The sequence below is a fragment of the Drosophila gunungcola genome, chromosome 3R (assembly GCF_025200985.1).
Source record: "Drosophila gunungcola strain Sukarami chromosome 3R, Dgunungcola_SK_2, whole genome shotgun sequence".
NCBI lineage: Eukaryota > Metazoa > Arthropoda > Insecta > Diptera > Drosophilidae > Drosophila > Drosophila gunungcola.
The window spans coordinates 5708869-5729928 of NC_069139.1; the positions used below are offsets into that span (position 1 = coordinate 5708869).

Genomic DNA, 21060 nt, shown 5'->3' on the forward strand with positions numbered 1-21060 from the left:
TTATTATTCCAAACAAGTTTTTCCAAAGGCCCTAGAGTCAGTCAGTTAGAAAATTAATAAGTTAGATTTAGCAGAGACTGTTGAAAACTATTAGTTCTTTTAATTAAAGTATACCCCTTGATTGTATCTTTTTCTTTACCCTTCCCGAACTTTGGGCCCTCCCAGGAGTCTATGATTTCACTGTTGACTTGCCGGCATCTGGTGGATGTGGTCCGAGGGCAAACAAAAGTAAAGGCTGCTGGAAGAGCACGGAATCGGGAATTCAATCGACTGCTGGCATTGTTTGTAGCAAACTGACCAAACGAATCCAGCGGCTGGACTTTCTATAGTGCAAATATGGGATATAGAGTAGAGTAGGGTAGGGGACAGAGGATAGTGGATAGAGGACTCTCCAGGACACGCGTATCGTATCTGTGCAACCCCCACACTCGGATACAAAAATACGAAAATACGAAAATACAAAAATACATTCACAGGCCGAGGCACACGCTGTTGTCAACATCCTTTTTTCGGTCTCTTCATAACGGATGCTGGACATTATCGATGGAGTGGAATGGGAATGGGAATGGGAATGGGAATGAGAATAGCAATGAAACTCAGAATGGTATTGGGTGTATTGGGAAGCCAGAGTCCGCTTGCATATATTTTTAACCTTTTGTTGTTTTTCGTTAACTAAAGTGCCATCAGGGGCAGATGTTTTTTCCAACCCAGTCGGAGTTTTTCTCCTACGTCTCCGCTTTTTTTTTTTTTTCCTATCCATTTACATGTGGAGTGGACACGATGGACGCATTCTGTTTGCCGGAACTGTAAAAATTGTTTTGTTACTTTCGCTGTTTGCTGTCGCGAGTTTCCTTAGTTATCCGCTTTGTTTATTTCCCTTTCGGGGCTGGTGGGTCCTTCATGGATTTCCATTTGGTATACACTCCATAGTTACACCCCACCACCATCAACATCATCATTATCTTGTAGGCTTCCTTTGTATGGCTTTAATTTTCTACAGTTTTGCATATTCATCAACTGATTCGCTGCAATTAGTTTTGGTTTTTGCCTTTGAATTGCATTTGAAATTTTGTGGTGGAGTGGAATGGTTGTCGGCTAGGATGATTAACTATCATGCTGGGCATAGATAATGATAGTTGAATAGATATTTAAGTTTTGCAGTTGGAGGTGTTTTTCGCTGTAAATTCCTTTAAAATATATCCTTGAATAAAGCAAAATTTATGGTAAGGCTTTTAAATGTTTAATGGTTTAATGAGGAGAAAGTCCGAAATACCATTAAAGAGTGTGTTTGCCATTTTTTTTAATAAAAACCAGAGACTATTTTAGTTTAAAAAAAATGATTTAAGAAAACTTGTTGAACTTATTGATTTCTTTAGAAATAGTGCAATTAATTAAACGTGTACCAAAAAGTTGAAAGGGGGTAAATTATATTTTTCATTACTGGGGTTTAATAATATTTATAAAATAAATTAAAAAAATAATATCGTAGTTTTTAAAAATTGTAATATTATGCCAAATGTTTATTTTTTTTTTATATGTATACCTGCCTGCCGTAAGTAATTCATCTAGGGTTAAATGTAAGAAACTCGCCACGCGTTTGAGAAGATCTATTGCCTGGCCGGCCAGCCCTCATAACTTGGCCGACTGCCAAAACTCAGATGGTCAGCACATCCTTAGCGCTTGTTAGCGGCGGCGTTGGCCACTTAAGGATTCGCTACACCCTCCTCGATCTCGCAGGACGGACGCTGGTCAGCTGTTGGACGAGGCGAAAGGATACTTTCTCTCTCATTCGGCGCTCAATTCCAGTGAAAAACTGTTTACAGAAATAAATTATCGGGGGTTCAACAAATCCTTAAGGTGGCTCGCACATGACGTCACGCATGAGACGTCGAAAGGATCGCCGCTAGTAATTAACCCACACACAGATGCTGGCGAGGTTTGTTGATCCGGGTGCAGGATCGGCCATACTGCCCCTGCCAATTTTCATAATTAAAATGCGTAAAGTTGTGGAAAAAAGGAGCCAGAAGCCGGAGAGTTTCGGTAATTCTCCGTTGATCTTTGGATGTGGGCGCCGGCTTTTACTGATGCAATCAACAGCTCATCGCAATCGCAGGATAGCCAGGGGTGGATTGCTAGTCATCGAGTCCTGCATGAGGCCACTGGCACCCCGGGCGCATTTTAATCAACTAAACACCCACAACATGTTACCCCCCGAGCAATCCATATTTTTGGGTGAGTGAAAACCCTTGTAAACCCCTTTCCCCCTACACTATTTGCTATTTTGGTTTTCTGTTATTTTTAGTGCCAACGCAGCTAAAAATGGCTACCAAATTGTGCACCGTTGGAACCAAACCGTTTCCAAAACTCAATCCGTAACCCACACCAAATCCGGAATACAACCCCATCCCAAAATGGCGAAGTCGGGGTGGTGGTTAAACATAAATACCCTATTTATGGCGTTGCTCAGCCCTGTGGGATATATGTACTTACGCCCAAGCCGTTATTATTTATAAATACACTAAGGGAAAAAATGTATCAAGTTGACCTAAATAATATGTTAGAAGTAACCAAAATGTTTAACAAATTTGTGTGTAGATTTCCGAAAAAAACTATATTTTCTATAAAAGTTTAGTAAATGTAACACATTTAAACGTTGCATTTTAAAATATGTTTGATTTATTGTCTCAACAATTTTAATGCTATAACATCCAATCCGAAAACTTTAAGAATAAGAATTAATTTGCATTTAATTATTTATGTACTTAGTTGAACATTATTATTACAAATATTGGTAATACATATTTATTTATTTTTTGTATAGCCAAGGTTAAATATTAGAATTGTTTTTCAAATTTACTATTTAAAATTTTTTGTTTATTTATAAGAAATAAATATATCGCTTGTCATATTTAAAATTTAAATGTTTTATCAATTTTCCAAGTGCAATTATGTTATTCTCTAGACTTTGGATATATTCATAATTGCCGATTGAAACGGGGCTATGGTAAAAGCGCAAATTATGTATTGTGAAAGTGTGCCATACGCGTGTCCTGCTGATCAATCAGAGTTGAGGGAGTCAAAGGTGAGTCAATAACTGGGAAAGGAACTGAGCAAAAACAGCTGCATCCAAGACACAAGAGGAGACCCTAACAGGACCAAAATTACACCTTTCAAATGGTCAGCAGACGGGCAATTGAACTACTATATTTGAAGAACTCCCAGGTTACAAAGTGGCCAGGACTCTTCTGTTATCCTTTCTTTTTTTGTCTGTTCCGTAAACAATGACCGACAGCAGAATGAAAAAAAGATGCTACACAGCCACAAGCTGAGATAAGAGCCAAGTAACAAAACCAGAAACTAGGGATCGTTAGCTCAGATGCTAACAATGAGACTGGGTCTGGGACTGGAACTGGGACTGGGACTCCCTCGATAAACATCTTACGTTTGCGGTGGCCACAAACCAAGAGTTCATCCGGTACAAAGGCCAAATTGCCAACTTAACTCCGCTCAAATGAGCAGGGATCTTCAAATCTTGGGCTCTGGCTTTAATCTAAAAGGGATATGCAAAATCTAATTTGCGATAAGATCAGGGGCTTTAAACCATCATCTCGGGCCTGCGCTCACCCCTGACTCCTATGGAAATTAATTTCACCCATAAATATCAATTATTGAACAATTTTTAATGAGGAAAGACGCCATTTAAATCATCAAAAGGGAAGTGCATTCTTTGATCATATATATACAACCACCAATCAGAAGCAGCCCGGAGAAAACTATTTTTATGCCATTGAGTTTCCACTCAAGACCCAAAAACTACGAGAATTTCCCTCCAAGCACGCGCCATTTGGCTGAAGTGCGTTCGACGCATGCGCGCCAACCCCAGAAGATTCCGAAGATCGATCCCCGATCCCTGAAGGAGACGCCTTGCTGCGTCATCATCATCCTGCCACTCCCCCGACTTCTCCAACGCGTGCTCATGAGTTTTTCATTATTATATAATGCCCCTCTCATATGCAATGCGAATTGTGCGTTTTCACGCAAAACGTCAATAATCCATCAAAATTGTAGGGATAGAAATATGAAATGAGAAAATTTCCAATTTGTTTGGTTGCGCCCGCAAACAAAATTTTTTTTGTTTTTTTTTTTCTTTTTCATTTAACAACTTGGGTATTTAGCACATGATGGAGCAGTTCTTCACTTGAATGGAAGAATCATCTATTTTGTTTTTAATTTTTATTCAGTAACTGTTTTGGTGTGGGCGATCGGTTTCGGTTTCGATAAATCATATGTTAAAGATCGCGTGTTGACAGTGGCCTTTGGTCTTGTGGTCATCAGACATATGGTTGCATTGAAAAATTATGCTAGGGTTATATCTTGAAAGTTTCAATTGGTTAAACCTTAAATTTTCCTCAAAACAATTTAATAGACAGAACAGTTCCAACCCAATTTCTTGAATTTTTTTTTGATTTTCAGAAGCTAATTTTTAAAAACGCTTTTCAGATATTTAATAAAAAGTCACAATAAAAAAATATATTTCAAGGTCAACTATGGATTGTAATAACAATTTTGTAATTAATCATACCTTTTTGTATCAAAAAAGTTTAATTCTTTAAATAAAATGGGTTTTATATATCTTTGCAATCCAACTAAAATGCTCTTAAAAGTTCCCAAAACCGATTCTAAATCCACCAGACCACATAAAAACCACTAAGATTTAATAATGTCTTAATTTTTATTATATTATTACATAAAAACATTTCGTGGGCAAACCTTAGGCTACTTTAATTTACTTAAAGAGGATTTATTTAAGGATTACACTGGGCGCACATATAAAGTCTCGAATTTCGTTTCATGACATCGACTTCGACTTCGGCTTAATTGTAAAGGCTAAATACTAATTTTGATCCTTTGCTCAGATTGCGGGCAGAGCTGCTCTTTAAAAATCTCTAAATTTGTACTTCTTCTTTCGTCAGTTTCAGTTGCATCGAAAATATTGTCATTTGTGCCAAAGAGTTTGAAAAATAAAAAAAAACTTGTAAAATTATATTGAATAAATTGTATTTATTTGATTTGATTTCGTTCGTTTCTGTTTCGCTGTCGCCTTTCAACTAACAAAATACTGAGAGAATTTCAGAGAAATAATTGAGCATCATGTGTATACATAGGTTAAATAAGACTAAATACTCATATTTTTATGTATATGCTATAAACTATATTTTATTAATTTGACTTTGGACTGTTGGTTTTTGTTAGCTTGTTTCGCTTGACTCATCTTACAAAATAAGTTTTAACTTATGCTTACGTTTCTCCATGCGTTGATGATAATTTTTTAAACCGTTTTCAAGGTTTTTAGTCGATTTCGAAATATAATAGATTATAGAGAGAGAGAGAGAGACAGTTAGATAGAAAGGTGGCTACAGTTCGATACAGTTAGGATATAAACTTAGGTCTAGAATTAGCGGCTTAATTGGCTTATGTACAATTCTCGACAACAAAATAATTATTGGAAAACTTAGGCTACGAATGTATATACAATTCTGGACAACGATTAAGGTGATAATAGGTGATAAATAATAACAATGGGACTTAGGAGTGAGCATTCCTGGCCATGTGGACGAAGAGGCCGACGGGTCCGTCGCACTTCTCGCCGCACATGTTGCACTTGAACACGTCGTCGCAGCTGTGGTAGCCCATGTGGATGGTGTAGAGCACGGCGTCCTTGAAGAAGATATCACAGTACTTGCACTCGTAGATGGCCCCCGCTGCCGCCGGTGTTCCGGATTGTGGAGGATTCGCCGGTCCTGCTGAGGTGGTTCCATTGCTGTTGCTGGTGCTGTTGCTGCTGCTGTTACTGCTGCTGTTGCCATTGCTGTTGCTGCTGGCATTGGAGCTATTTCCCGAACTGGAGGCCGTCGAGCTGGCACTGGTATTGGCCTGTGGCACACGGGCCGTCTCCATGGACTCGTCCGCCGAGCTTGTCCCAGAGCAATGCTCCTCGGGCGTGGGCTTGCGCCCGGCAATGGGCGAGGACGCAGTGGGCATGTTGCCGCTGCTGGGCACCTTCAGCTGCTCGGGTGAGGTCATGGTCTCCGATCGGAGCTGCAACAAAGTGTCCAGCTTGAGGACTCGTCCCTTGCGCCGGGAAGCAGTCGAGCTGCTCATCAGCGGCGTGGCCTCCTCCTCCACCTTGAGATTCATGGCCAGTGGTTGCTGCTGCTGCTGCTGGTGGTGCTGCTGCTCCTCCTCCTTCACCGGTGTTCCCTGGGACAGATCCATGGCGGAGTCCACCGACTTGCGCTCGTACTCTTCATCCTGCTCCTCCTCCTCGTTGTCGCTGTGCTGCTGGTTCTGCTGCTGCTGCAGTTGCTCCCGCATGCGCGGCGACAACTGGGCCAAGACGGCAGCCTGTTGCTGGGCGGCCAGCATCTGGAGATTGAGATTCCAGTAGGGGAAGAAGGCCATGTTGCGGTTCTGCTGCAACAGGCTGGCTAGAGGAGGCAGCAGATTGGCTGGACTGGGCAAGCTGGGAGTCTGGTCCACGCTGGCCACACTCTTGGCTGGAGAGGCGGGCAGCGGCAGAACAGGAGATGCTGCAGTGGGTGCCAATGGGAATCCTTGCAGGGCGGCGCTCAGTTGAGATGTGGCAGGCTGGATAGGCTGAGATTGCTGCTGCTGCTGTGGGGCCACAGCTGCCACATTTGACTTCCGACTGCCGCCGCTACCACTTCCGCCACCGGCAATGGGTCCACCATTCTTGCTCTTCGGACCACGACGTGTGCCATAGACATCGATGACCAGCGAGGGATTCGGGGTGCCATCCTCGTCCAAGACCATGCCAGGCTTGTGGCCATACTTGCGCAGATGCAGCTTGAAGCTGTGGCAATACTTGGTGGCATAGTCACAGTCCGCACAGCGATACTGGTAAACGGAACTGTGCGATTTGCGGTGCGAGTTCAACATGGACTTGTTGACGCACGTATAGCTGCATTTGTCGCACTGGAAGGGCTTTTGGTTCTTGTGCTTCCGGATGTGGTATTCCAGGTGGTGCTTGAACTCGGTGACGAACGGGCACTTGGGGCACTGCAGGATCTTGTCCGGCTTCATGTGGGTGCGGGTGTGCGCCCAAAAGTCCACCTTGGTGATGGCCACCACGCCGCAAGTCTTGCACTTATAGTTCTTCATCTTGCCGTGCGAATTATAGATGGGCATGCGGATATTGGTATCATCGTCCTCGGACTCAGCCATATATTTCATATCCTCGCTGGAGTTGGACATCTGATCGTGCTCCTTTTCCGGCTCCAGATTCGATTGGTTTGACTTGGCCGGCGATTTCGGTGGTGTGACATCCATGGGCGGTGTTAGAGCCTGCAATTTCTCGCTTGTTCCATTGGGTACCGCCACGGGAGCAATTGTGGATGCGGATGTTGGTGTGGGCTGTGGACTGGGTCGCAGATTCCCGCCATAGAAGTGCTGCATGGGATTGGGCAGACCCGGTGGCGTCAGTGGGTTAAAGCCACCCATCAGGTGATGATGATGATGGTGCTGCTGCTGGGCGGCCTGGAAATGCTGCTGGTATTGCTGCTGCTGCAGCAACTGTTGCTGCAAGCCGGCATCGTAGTGTTGCAGACTGTTCTGATCATTTTGGCTGGGCGATGGTGTCATGGCGCAAAGGGTATCCATGGGTTGCTGCTGGTGTTGCTGCTGCTGCTGCTGCTGCTTGAGGAACTGTTCCAAGTGATTGCTTGAGGGTATGGGCGACTGGCGAGGACTGCTGGCCACGCTATTCCCATCGAGATGGTGACCAGGCTCCTGTTTTATGTTGGCCGCAAACATGCTGCTGTACCAGGCGTTGTGCTGCTCGTAGTTGGTCGTGGCTGTCGTCTCCCAGTTCTGCATCTTGGCGGCTCTAGACGGCTGTAATGTGGAAAAAAACAGAGAGAGTGGGGTTAGTGGGGCTATACAATCAATGCGCCTGCGTCAAGTTTTTTTTCTCTTTTTTGCTTTTTTCGCTTGTTTTTCATTTGATTTTTCTTTCTTTTTTTTTGCGTGAGCGGCACCACCCCTAAAAAATATGCCAAGGGTGGCTGGCCACCCACCCCTGAACGGGATTTGAGTGATTTCTGAACAAAATGGAGAATCTGGGTAATATGGCTACAATATCCTACCGTTTCGTGGCCGCTTTTTGTGTGATTGTATCAAAGTATATTCCAAGTTTTTCGGTAATTTCGTTAAAGATTTCCTGCTGCTGTTGTTGCTGCTGCTGCTGCTGCTGCTGCTCTTGTGTATTGTCGCTGTTGTAACAAACTCGTGACTGACTGAGCATTTGCAACAGGCATTGGCTTATATATGACTCAGGTAGACGGGCGCACGCGTCAAGGGATTAGATGGGAAGTCAGGTACAGGTCGCGGATCGGGGATCACGGATCAAGGATCGCGGATGGCGGATTGCGCTCTTGATCCATTCTGGATTAGAGCAGAAATTGGTGCGAAAACAAAAAACTACGCGCACTTGGGTTTAGATGATCCGGGAGCTTAGCGGATAGCCAGCTTAGCAGCGAGCTGCGAATTTTCCCTCAGTTTTCTATGTGGATTAAGTTGGCCTCTCGACAGCCGGAGTAGGCAACAACGTAGGCAGTTCAACGCTTAATAATAAAAAGCAAAAAGGATTGCTGGATTTAACTAAATTAACGGATCAGAGACACCTGTCGGGATTGCCTTTGGGCTAAACAAATGTGCAGGCTGACTAATCTATAAGCGATTCCATGCATTATTCCTTAATTACCGCACTAGATTAAAATATCGCCTTTTTTAGAAATTCCGATGTGAATAGAAAATAAATTTGCAATGCACTAGCCATTTAGAAACATTTTATTTCAGTTCTAGATTCTGCATTGTGGAAATTGTACTAGTTAATTTAAGAAAAATTATTTCAATTCTTTGCATTTTGAAAATTTCAATGAAATCAAAAATATATTTACACATTTTTTCACTTAACTTTTTATATAAATCCCCCGCTTTTTCCAATCATCATTTGAGTATTTTCGAAACAAAAACGTTTTCCTGACTGCAATTTTCCGTTAGACATTTCACTTTGATTTGCGTAGTTCTACAAATAATTCTCGCATTAAAATTTTTTGTTCTGCTGCATTTGCCTACTTTTTTCAATTTTTCAAATTTCCGATTTAACGCTGAAAAACTGTGCAGTTGCTGCATTTTTGGGTAATTGTTTGTGCTTTTAAGTAAATATTATTAAAAACGCAAAAACGTGAGGAGTGGCGACGGGGGTATATTATTATGGGTTGGGGTTTCTCTATTTGGCAGCTAAAATATCTACAATACTTAGGCATAATTGATGGTTCAGGAAACAGCAAATGCAAACTAAATGAAGCTTAGCATATTTATTTAATTTCGCTTTTGTGGGTATTTTTAAAGAAAAGCCAAAATTAATTGCTGTGTGTGGTGTGTGTGTGTCTCTATGAAAGGAACAAAGAGAATTTTTGCCTTTCGTCTGGGCTTTTTTGTGTTATGCCCAACAACAGCAACAAAGCCAAACTAAAGGCCAAGTGTAAAATTAATATTACGCCGGGGCAGGGGCGTTGGGAAAGGGGGGCGGATGGGGAGAGGGGTTTTGGGTGGGGGGTGGCCACATCGAGTGCAGCCAGGCAACCGAAACTGCAAAAGTAAACTAAACATGTGCTAGTCGTTTTTGGTCCCCCTCCCCAACACCCCCTTTTTACCCCTCTAAAAATATCATGAAAATGGCAAAAATGGAAAATTCGCAAACGCAGAAAATGCGCCACAAAAAATGTTTTTGTTGAAAAATCCGTACAAAAAGCGAGCCAAGAGAAGGATATGCCAGAAAATATACAAATATAGTATATCTATGGTTGGTACACATGCATATATGCACCCGATTGTTGTTGGCTTAGAGCAACTTGTTGTTGTGCCTGGTGAAATGCCATTTTTTGGAGCTGCACTCGCTTGGGTAGAACTGCAACTGCAACTGCTGCTGAAGTGATTCAATGTCATTCGGGATTTATAAATATATCCCGTATAATATGTGTATATTTATTTTTATGCGACTAACAAAGCCCCATTTGTTTGATTTGTGCTCGGTTCTTTTTGTCAGAAAACATTAAAACTGTCGGCTGACAATCAATTCTGCAGCACTGTCTATGCAAAAGATCTTGTGATGATGATGATGGGGTCCTAAAAAAACATCGCCAGAGGCCAACACATATTTATTATATTTGAAATGCATTTTGGCAAGTGCCAAACTATTTGCCATTAAAAAATTGCCACGTTGACTTTGAATTATAGTTCGATGTCTAAATTTAAATTATTAAAAAAGAAGAAAAGTCGAAAATGCATTTGCCGAAAGAAGAGCAAAAAGAAAGGCAACAAATTGAGGGGCCCGGAGGCAGGAAGGAGGCGAAAAAAAACAACATGAAAGTCGACATGTAAACAAATAAAATTAGCTGTCAGGCGTGGAGGGGTGCGGGGGCCAGGCGTGGAGGGGTGCGGGGGCCAGGCGCGTTATATTAGGGGGGCTGCAGGGGATATACGCTGCAGTTCTGGGCAAAAACAGACAGCGCGGGCAAAAAACAAGTTCACCCAAAGATCGGCCAAAAGCCAGACAGATTTTAAAATATTGTTTTAGAATTTTTGCCGTTTGCATTTTTAGCAAATGATTTACCACTCGGTGTAAATCTATGTGAGTGTATGAGTTGTTTTGTTTGTGTTTCTAAGGTTAGACAGAAAAAGAAGCACTCGACCGCAAACAACAAGAAAAGGCTAAAGAACAAGAACTCGAAGTTGGGGACTTGGGATAATAGGTGCTATTACTCAGAGAAATACTAATTAAAAGCACGAAGACAACTTAAAATAAAATTGTACTACAAATCTTGTAAACTAAAAAGTTAAAAAAATCAACAAATAACTACATTAAAAAGGTTAAACTATTATTTGGTTTAAGTTTTTCTAACTTCAACTAAACTTGTTTTAATGCAAAAAAAAAAGAACTTTTAATTAATAGTAAAACCTATTTATTATTTAACCGAGTAACCGGAGAAGAGGTTTTTTTTAAATAATGAAATTTATTACTATTTTTTAAAGAACTTAGGAATCAATTTGCAAGTTTGTTAGTCTATTAAAAAAGGTAGAGCCCAAAACCTTAACCAAATTGTTTATATTCCTGGATACCTCAACAATTTGCCATTTGCCCCCGCAAAAGCATTTGCAATTTTTGTTTATTTGTTTATCCGTGGAAACTTTAAATTTTTTCTACCTGTATGTATTTTTTAGGATTTATTGGAGGTCGAATGCGATACTGGGAGAAATTTGGTTGGTAGGACCTAATTTACTTACCTTGGTTACGCTCCAAAGGAATTCTCCGGGAGAATTTGGAAACGGGAACCGCCTCGCTCGTTCTCTCTCTCGCTTGACCGCGGCACCGTTACCGTTAAACCAACACGCACAGTGCGTGCGAGGGGGAGAGGCGATGTGGGGGCTCCTTGCTCTTCGTTTTTGTCTATTTTTTGGTCCTCGCTTTTTAGCTTGCTTTTATGCTTTCTTTTTCGCGGAATTCGCGCATGTGCGGGAAATAGTCTTTGCCAAAAAATGCGGTTTTTTTTGGGGAAATACTTTTTTTTTTCTGAACTTGGTTTTGGTTTTTTAAGCACGAACACTTAGTTTGTAGTGTTATGTTGGCAATGTTTATTTAGATAGCAGTCGACACGTTTCGTCCTTTGGGTTTGTGTGGTATTTTTTGTCTGAGGCTGCCTGCTGATGCTGGCGACTTTCGTTTTCGGGACTCGGAGCACGTCTGACTGAAAATCGTGCTCAGCGGGCTCTTCTAATAGCTGAAAATCTGCTCCCACGGTGCACTCGCCAAAAAGACTCAAATTTAGTCGACTCAAATCTCAATTGCAAAGCGAAAACAAATGGCAGAACTGCAGCCACACAAAGGCGGGGGAGAGCCGTTACACGGAGAGTAAAAGAAAGAGCGAAAATGAGCAAACCGAGAGAATTTCACTCGAAACGGATGCTAGCTGTAAATCTGAGTGACTTTCCCCATCCCCAAAAACAGCATCCCCTTCGGAGCTCTCTCTCTTTCACTCACTCACTAACTCTCTCTCTTTCTCTCTTTTTATCCTTTTGCATTTTCTGGCGCTGCATTTTGGCCGATTGCAGCTGCCTTTTTGGCTCTTTGCCGTTTTTTGGCAACTCCACTTCACTATCGATTATTGATTTCTAGCCCCAAATTGGGAGAGTGAGAGGAGGAAAGGGAAAAGAGAGAGAGAGAGAGGGGCACCTTCGCCAATTGTTTTTTGGGCAACTTTAAGCCCAGACACATTAACAACTTAGCCAACTGCAATTTGGCCGATGGTAAGTTTGGGCCATGGGAGATTTCTTGTCGCTTTAACCCATTTTCCGGCTTGTGTGCGTGTTAACTTAATTTTGGTAAAGCTTTGCCACAATTAGGATTCGGCATTTCGGATCTCAGCATGATTTAAATTGTGTTGTGGGATAAATTAGTCATAAATTATAAATGACAGTTTTTTAAACTAAACAAGTATTATGGTTTACAATCAATTGTCATTATAATTTGTATCCATAGTTCCAAATAGTTTACTTGAAATCAAGGTGCCTTTAGTCATTCGATTCGCATGCTTTTATTATATAATCATTATAATTAAAATATATATGGGCTAGGGCTGATAAAACGGGGGGTATTTAGGCTTTGCCAGGGGGTGGTGTAAATGTAAAAGCAATATTTACAAAACAAACGACATTCCAGAAAGCAAACAAAACGCCACCGAAATGCAAATTACACAAGTTGTTCGCAAATGCAGGAGGACGACAGAACAGGACCCCAGCAGGTAGGCCAAAGGACAGACCTGCCATTGACGTTGACGTTAGATGTGGACATGGACATGGACATGGACATGGCCAACCGGATTACGAACTGCAACCGGACTTAGCGTCCGAAGAAAGGATTAAAGGACGCGAAACTACCTGATCGGCCCGCCCCGTTCATTAATCCGCGCATCCGAAGAAGTGCGACTCGAACTAGAGTGACGTGGATTTAAAAGCGATTTAAGAGTTGGCCCGCTGTGCATAATCCAACATTACGTAGTAACCGGGATCACGAGGGATCAGTGCCGCTGATCCGGAGGATCCAGTTAGTCCCGAGCGATTAGCGCTCGCTGATCAGCCCGATTAGCGCTGCTCAAGCGGGCGGGTGTGGATCCTTTGCGGCCCTACGCGATCCCTTTGGAGTGTTATGTAAAGTTGAAGTTAAGGACATGTAACAAATAAACCCAAGGACCGTCACGCTTGACCTTTTAATTGAGAGTGATATGCGAAGATACCTATCGTGATCTGGGCAAACACAAACATGCTGATTATCATGATCGTCTAATTGCTGAAAGTCCTTGCGACAATATGCAAATGATCCTTAACCTTTGCAAGCCTGCCGCCGCCTCAATAGATTCTTCGAGGGGAAGATCAACAGGGAGGATCCTCCTCACATCTTCATCTTCTGATCTTCGAACCTCGCATATATGCAAATGTATCTCTTGAGAATGCAGTCAAGCATTTGGGATTTTGTGGTTGACCGAGTTGCTCCCTCACGAGAGGATCTCATTAGGATCCCTTTTTTGTGTTTTGATTTGGCGCACTCTTCTCCTGACCTTTGTCCTTTGGCCTGTTGAGATATCACCTTGAGTTCGTAAGCTGATTTCATGCTAAGGATGATTTGCCATTTTACTTGAGTTTTTTCCTCCTCGAGGATTTTTCTTTTTTTTTTTTTTGGCTCTTTGGTATTTTGTGTTTTTTGTACGGAGATTTAGCTCTTTGATCCTAGGTGCAAATTGGTTTTCTACACAATTACTTAAATTTTAGAGCTACTGTGCAGTGTAGAATATTTGAATAACAGTCTTGGGTAAGAACTCAAGGCAGTTTTAATACTTATACTATTTCTTAACTCTGAAAAATAATGCCCTAATATTTGGTTTATAAAAATATATTTTATGTGAAATCTAGAACTTAAGAACTTTGGAATTAAAAATAGCACGTTTATTGTACTTTAAAGCCATAACGTTTATACTTTTTATTGTATTGCTGGCCATTATTTAAAAAGTCTTTGCAAACGAATAAACAAAAGTCTATTGAATTCATGGAAACACTGTCATTTTACTTGATCGCATAAAATTAGAAATATCATTTTCTAATTTCAAAGCACTTTCCAATATCATTTTTTTCTAGTTCTGACTTGTCAATTTTCGGCCTATTCAAATTAAAGAACAATTCCGTTTTGGTTTTCCTTAGGTAGCCCAAAAAACACTTGCAAGTCTCTGTTTCATTAGCTGGCGAGTTTTGCACACTTCACAGACATGTCGAGACCCTTAGCAAGCCGCAAAAATTAGCATTTGGCATAAATCAGATGTGAAAAGTGCTCGCGACGTTCCGCCCACCGAAAAAAGGGACGAAAGCGAGGGGAATGCGGGAAAATTCCGCCGAAATGTTATGGTAAACAGGATAGCTGAGGACGGGCGTTCGCCCAACATCCGTAAATCCTTTTTTAGCACGAAAAACCGAAGGATTAAAAAAGGAAACTAGAGCAGAAGACCGGACTGGGCCGAATAGTTGCTCTAATTTTCATTGTCCGCCTTAATGGTTACGCCGTAAAATTGGCTATGCGGCGATACAAAAGCGTGAAGGACAACGGCAGGACATGGAAGACAATCGTCTGGTGGATTTCCAGTCGACACGCCACGAGATTTTATGAAGGCGAATCGCTTTGCATGTTGCTCTAAACATTTCGCTTCGGTGACCGTTTGTTTTGGTCAGGTAAGACCTTCGGTTAACAATGAAAATAGCTGGAAAATCGCGAGAAACTTCTAAGGATACACAGCGAAACAATATTTGTCAGTCTAATGGTCATTAGAGTGCACCGTTCTACTTACGATTGTACCAGGACTTTTGGACGAAACTTAAAAAAGCGGCGCAAAAAACTCACTTCCGCGGAAAGGATCCTTTTTTGGTGGGGATCATAAAACATTTAGTTTTTTATGGCCAATGTCGAGCAGGTAGACCGCTGCCGTTTTTTGTGTGCGACCTCAACCCTTTCACCATTAAGAAAAAATCGCATCCTGTGAGTGTCCTTGTCAGTTTCCCTCGAACTTCGTACCGACCCACGATTTGTGTGCTCTGCGTTTTCTCTTCTTTTTGTTTTCAACTAATGTCTGCGTCTTTGTATTCTTTATGACGCCTCGGTTGTGTCTTTTTTATGGTGCCCTTTGTTCTTTGAGCCCAGTTGCACGGCCGAATCCCTACTTCCTCAACCCTTTTGCGGACGGAGAAATTGGAACGGCGAGAACGGGTTAACTGAAATTTCCATAGCACTTTTTACGAGCCGCGATCTTCTCGGAATCTTTTTGGTCATTAGGCGAAAGGGTTAAGTTCGATTTTTGCTTTACAGTGGGTTTATGGGCTTATTCAAATTCAAATGGTGAAACGAAGGAAAGGGTTTATACTTTTAAGGAACGTCTTCTAATATTTGGAACTGAAATATATTTTCATGAACATAAAAAGTGAACTATAAACCGAGAATAACTTTTTAGCTTTATTTTTTTTCTTTCTCATTGAAAAGCTTTTGCAAAAATAAAAAAAAAAAATTTTAATATTTCCATAAATTTAAATGAAGAAATAAAGTGAAGTATTGACATTTTTTTTTAAAAAAACAAATAAAATATTTTCTAAAGAATATTAAAAGAATTAAAACATGTGGCATATTTGCCAAATCAGACCTTTTACTACAAATAAATTGTTAAGATTTAATATTGAAAGCGAAATCATTTTAATGGTTCATCCATAAGTAACGGCCGTGAATAAAAATTCTTGAAAATCCCACAAATTATATACGATCCTGCTGGCTGAACATTTGGCGCGATTACATTCGTAATTCTCTGGAAATTAAGGCCACTAAGTCGCCAGCGAAATGCATTCGGACATTGGACAAATGTAAAAAGGATTTTTGAGCCCGGCCATTGTCCATTGTTGTCCGTTTGTTGTCCAGAGGACCCAGAAACGCACCGAACCCAAATCCCGAGCTTAGGCAATCGGCATTGGGAAATAAGCGCCAAACATTTTTCATCGTCCACTCGATGAATATAACTCACCCACCCCAGAGATCCTTAAACGCAGGACGATGTGCCGTCTAATCAGTCCACATTTTCACACTTTCGTGACCCCTGCGGCGCTACAGATGCGGACCGGGGGTTGGCCAATAGCCCTTGGCCATTGGTCAGAATAAAACAAAGTGAAGTAAAAATAAAATAAAAATACATATACAAATAAAATTGGGAACGCGCGCCACCATTCTGTATCCTGTGACCCCTTGTCAGCGTCAGGCACAGAGGTTAAAATTAATGCGAATACTGTGGATGTGCGGGGAAATTGCATCAATTCGGGGTCACGGCTAAGACGACGCCTCAAGGAGAGCTCTGACATACATAATATAGGGGTGGCTAGGGTCAAATTTATGGCTCGACATTGAAAACTGTAACAGTCGAGCGAAAGATTTTTGCAGATCCAAAAAATTTGCGCCTCATTGTTTTGCATGCTATGAAAAATGGTTCGATTTGGTGAAGGGGGTGGGGTTGTCGGGTTATGGCGATTTTAATTGACCATTGGGTGACCCTCACCCGGAACCGGGTCGCCGATGTGACCTTTTTCCGTCTTGACACTCGGAAATGATTTAAATAATTTTTCATTGCCATCCAGGTTTGTTTTTATTGCAAATGGCATTTAATTGTTGACCCCTGAGTTTCCCACTCGTCGCAACGGAAAATGTAACGTATTTTTCGTCATCGGCAGCTGGTAAAATCTACGCTCATTTTCCAGCCCATCTCGAAGCTCTTTGGTTGAGCCAAAGAATTAGCTAATGGCCAGACCAGTTTTGGGAAAAATGTCGGTAATGGCCCGGCCAACTAAGCCGGAAAACGTACGGCGCAAATGCGAATAAAAAATTGAACTTCTTACGATAAATATGCGAGCCTATTAGTCGCACAGTCAACGCCATGCCAAAAGCACGGCCAGCAGGCTTTTAGCCCAGGGCAAAAGCCCATGTCAAGCGCTGAATAAGTAATTCTTTTTCTAGGATTGCGACCATCAGGACGATTCCAGGACTCACTTGGCCAAGGTGTGGGTGCCAAGAACAAAAGGCATAAAACTCTAGCACGGAGGATGCGAAAGACAAAGCAGAATATTTTATTTTCTAATGAATGCGTTGAAATGCCAGATCTCGGATTTATTTGGCAGTAAGGACACTTTCTGCCTTATTAATACCCTGTAGTAAAGGTTAATTTTTACAAAAAATATTCTATAAATCCCTAAAAAAGATTTGTACGAACAATTTAAATGGTTTTAAAAGTACTTAAAAATTAGCTAGTGAAATCTTTTAGCGCTTTTTTATATTGCAGGTTAAAAAAAGGAAAGTATCAATACAAATGACATATAATATAACCAAAATAAAGGAATAGTCTTATATTTAAGGTATACTTTCGCATTATTATAACTCTCAAACTAAACCAATAAATGGGTCGGCTCATATGCTTGCATCCCCAAAAAAGGAGCTGCATTAACACTTGGCCCTATTCCTCACATAATCCCCATACACATATAGTATACTATTCCGTCGTATCCCCAGCGTCTTTTGGGCTTACCGTTAGAGTGTAAACACCACTGTCATTTATTTTCGTATTATCATAATGAGGACTCGTATATTTTTATGTGAATTTCTTGCTTTTTGTGCCAGTAACATTCACTAGGAAAAACCAACCACCCAAAAGGGGGAGTTTACCACCCCCTCACATGTCACTGAGTTCCCGAATGTGTGTGTGAATGTGTGTAAAAAAAGCAGCCAAGCAAAAATAAAAGTAAAACACAAAAACAGTTTCGCATTGGCAATTTGGTTTTGTTGTTGTTAAATTATCACCCAGTTCGGGGCCATATAGAAACTATTTATCCACCCCAAGTGCCGTGGTTCGGCTATTTATGCATCCTCCCACCAACACCCTTCCATGCCAAATACTTTCACAGTGACGTACGAATAATTACATGGGGGGGTAAGTACCCTTAAGTATTTCTAAAATAAAATATTTCATATATTTTAGCTCCAAAGATTTTTGTTATTTATTTTTATAAACAAAGAAAGTAAAAAATTAAAATTCTGACTGTTTTAACATTTAATTTCCTTACAACATAAATATTTATTTATGAAAAGTATTCCCTCTTAACTAAGACATTGTAGGTCGCTGTTCGGATTGTTAGATTCTGGTTTGTTTTTTCCTAGCTGTCAACAGCGATTTGATGTCTTTCTTTTAGTTTACTCGTATTGAGTATCTTAAATTTGAACTGACCTTAAGTTGGCACTAGCACTTAAGTTTATTTAATTTTTATTAGATTACCTTGAGTTGACTTTTGTCTAAAGTAATCATGAGCCCTAGTCGAAGGCTTATCCCGACGTAATTTTCTCCGTTTTATTTTCTTTGTTTCACTGCCCCTTGCTTATCAGCAGAAATTTTTACTTCATACGAATTTCAAACCAAAACAAATTAGGTTCGATGGAAGTCTTGTAAATAACCTAAAAGTCAAACAAGATTTGTTTAACAATAAAAAATGCAAATATGTGTATACTGAAATTTGGCTGTTTCTGTTTGTTCGCACTGATAAAAATGATTTGTTTGCCCAATTGGTCAGTCAACTTTTTGCTTTACATGGAAAATTTTGAAAGTGATTATAGATAGCGAGTTAAGTGTGTTAAGTGGATTGAACTGAAACAGTTGCATTGAGTTTGTATACTTTTACCTATATTCTTAACAAGATCCACCAGTTAAATCTTTGTTTTGTTCCCAAAAGTAGTGTTTGTTTATGAGCAAAATAATTGTATATAAATTGAAATCCGAATGAAATCTAGAGTTTGTGCATAATTATGGAAGCAACATTTAAATAATAAATCAATCAGGAACTAGTTTTTTAAGAATGGGATTTTATAAACGAGTTTATCAATAGAAGTTCAATATATTTGCCTTTCTATACTATGAATATATGTTATAGGTAAAAAAAAACAGTGTTTATTAAAATATAAATATGTCAATGGTTTTATAAGCTCTTTTTTCGTTAGAGATGTTGTGTTATTTATGAGAGGTGTTATTTTAACCAACCATGTTTCTAGAAAAATTTCATTGCATACTTTTGCGGGTTATAAAACGTCAGCCAATAAAATTCTACGAGCAACGCCATTTCTATCAGCGGCCACACAAAAACTAATTCCACATAATGGGCCAATCTACATAAAAAATCGCTAGTTCGCTCGGTGATTCCCCCAACCTTCGCCGACAAAAAATCGATGAGCGGAATGGGAATGAGTCACTGAAGCTGCCACCCCCCGCATAAATTTCCAAATAATATAATGGTAAAAAAAATCAGCACACGAGTGCGAGCGAGAGAGGCTGAATGGGCGAAATCGGGGGAGCAAATAGAGTTCGAAATCATGAACCATACAAAATGAAAATCCACCCTCGAAAAAAGTTGCCAACGTTTTTTCCGTTCGTTTTTATTTTGTTTTCTTTCCTTCCCCTTTGTTTGGTTTAAGTGGGCAAAAAAGAAGAACGCAAAAAGCATTGAGTGGGTGGGTTTTTGTATGTAAGGGTGGGTGAAAGTATTTATTTGAGTGTGTGTGTGGGTGGGTAGACGCTGAAAGTACACTTTGAAATCAGAAAAACTTCATATTTACTTAACTTTCTTAGCAATAGCTATAAATTCAAAGAACTTCAAGTTTGAAATGCCTAATCTTTACAAAAAAATAATAACACACATAGCTTTTACATATATATATATATACAAGTACAATTTTATAAGAAAATACATTTTGGCAAAAATGTACCTTGAAGATTGTTGTCTTTATCTAAATTAAAGTTTAAACATATTTAATTTTTTAAACGTTGGCAATCTTTAAAATGTTATAAACGACAATCAAATTAATTTTTTAAGTATAATATGATGATGGCTGAATCTAAGAGACTGTTTCGCTTTGTTTGCAAAACAATCAAAAGCGAACGGAGCCGCCATGTTCATTCCCAGTTTCCTCGGTCCCCCTGATTTCGTACCGTTGACATCGTTGGCGACATTAAATATTGCTAAGCGTTCTTTCTTTTTCCACTGCCCTCCGACTACCAGCGATTTCCACCGGTTTTTCTTCTTCGTCCTATTTTTTCCGGCCAAACCAATTTCAAGCATATTTTTATGAGTCCTGTGTGCAGGCGGACCGGTCAACAAAAGTCCATTGGGCCGGCAGGCGCAGCAGCTTTAGTTTATTTTGCAAACGTGTGCCACCGACCACGCCCCCCGGTGGGCCCCCAAAAATACAGGACGGTACGAAGCCATGTGCTAGACGCTAATAACGTGGCCGGCCAAAAATCGGCAGGAAATGGCCAGAGTCCTGCGTTGAATCCTGGCGTGGGTTTAAGTTCTGGCCTCGCTTCAATATGGTCGGATTCCCTTGGTCTGGACGTGAGGGCAACGAAGCTGCAAGGAATTTGGGGGATTGGTTAGTGCATTACGAAGGGGGCAGTAAAGTATTTTTGGATCATTGGTTAAAGCAATATTTATACTTGATTAGAAAGAAATCTACTTTTTGCGTAAAATATAAGCCTATTTTGGTAATAAGTGTTTTTAAATATTTTCATTATTTAGTAAGAATACCAAATTAAACGGTATACTTATTATTTTAAATTAACAAAAAATATAAGGATAAAAGTTAATTACCTGATTAGCTTACTTTATTGCTTAATTATACATTTTAACAGAAAAATATTTAAATTTGTAAAAAAAATAATTTTAAGGTTAAGGGCCAGAAAAAACGTACGTAATTGTTCAGGCTTATATAAAATTAACTTTAAGCATAGAAGAAAATACAAACAAATAACATCGTATTGCTGAACAAAACTCTAGAGTACGTTGAAAGCTGTAATTGGCTGAAAACCTAATATTTTT

At 40.4% G+C, this 21060-nt stretch overlaps 2 protein-coding genes across 2 annotated transcripts; one reads left to right on the plus strand and one right to left on the minus strand.

Moving 5' to 3' along the window:
* The first annotated feature begins 1748 nt into the window (after window positions 1-1748).
* LOC128251898 (uncharacterized) lies at window positions 1749-2376 on the plus strand. The gene is made up of 2 exons (XM_052979150.1): window positions 1749-2232; window positions 2303-2376. The coding sequence occupies exons 1-2, from the start codon at window positions 1926-1928 to the stop codon at window positions 2374-2376; spliced, it is 381 nt and encodes a 126-aa protein (XP_052835110.1). The 5' UTR covers window positions 1749-1925.
* A 2337-nt stretch (window positions 2377-4713) lies between these two features.
* On the minus strand, window positions 4714-11811 carry LOC128266341 (protein hunchback). The gene is made up of 2 exons (XM_053002799.1): window positions 11368-11811; window positions 4714-7914 (listed from the first exon to the last, which is right to left on the minus strand). The coding sequence occupies exon 2, from the start codon at window positions 7894-7896 to the stop codon at window positions 5587-5589; it is 2310 nt and encodes a 769-aa protein (XP_052858759.1). The 5' UTR covers window positions 7897-7914; window positions 11368-11811; the 3' UTR covers window positions 4714-5586.
* Between the last annotated feature and the right edge of the window lie 9249 nt (window positions 11812-21060).

Coding starts and splice junctions, on each gene's coding strand:
- LOC128251898 (XM_052979150.1), top strand. CDS start 1,926: ATGCTGGCGAGGTTTGTTGATCCGGGTGCAGGATCGGCCATACTGCCC. Junction 2,233..2,302: donor CGAGCAATCCATATTTTTGG/GTGAGTGAAAAC, acceptor TGTTATTTTTAG/TGCCAACGCAGCTAAAAATG.
- LOC128266341 (XM_053002799.1), bottom strand. CDS start 7,896: ATGCAGAACTGGGAGACGACAGCCACGACCAACTACGAGCAGCACAAC.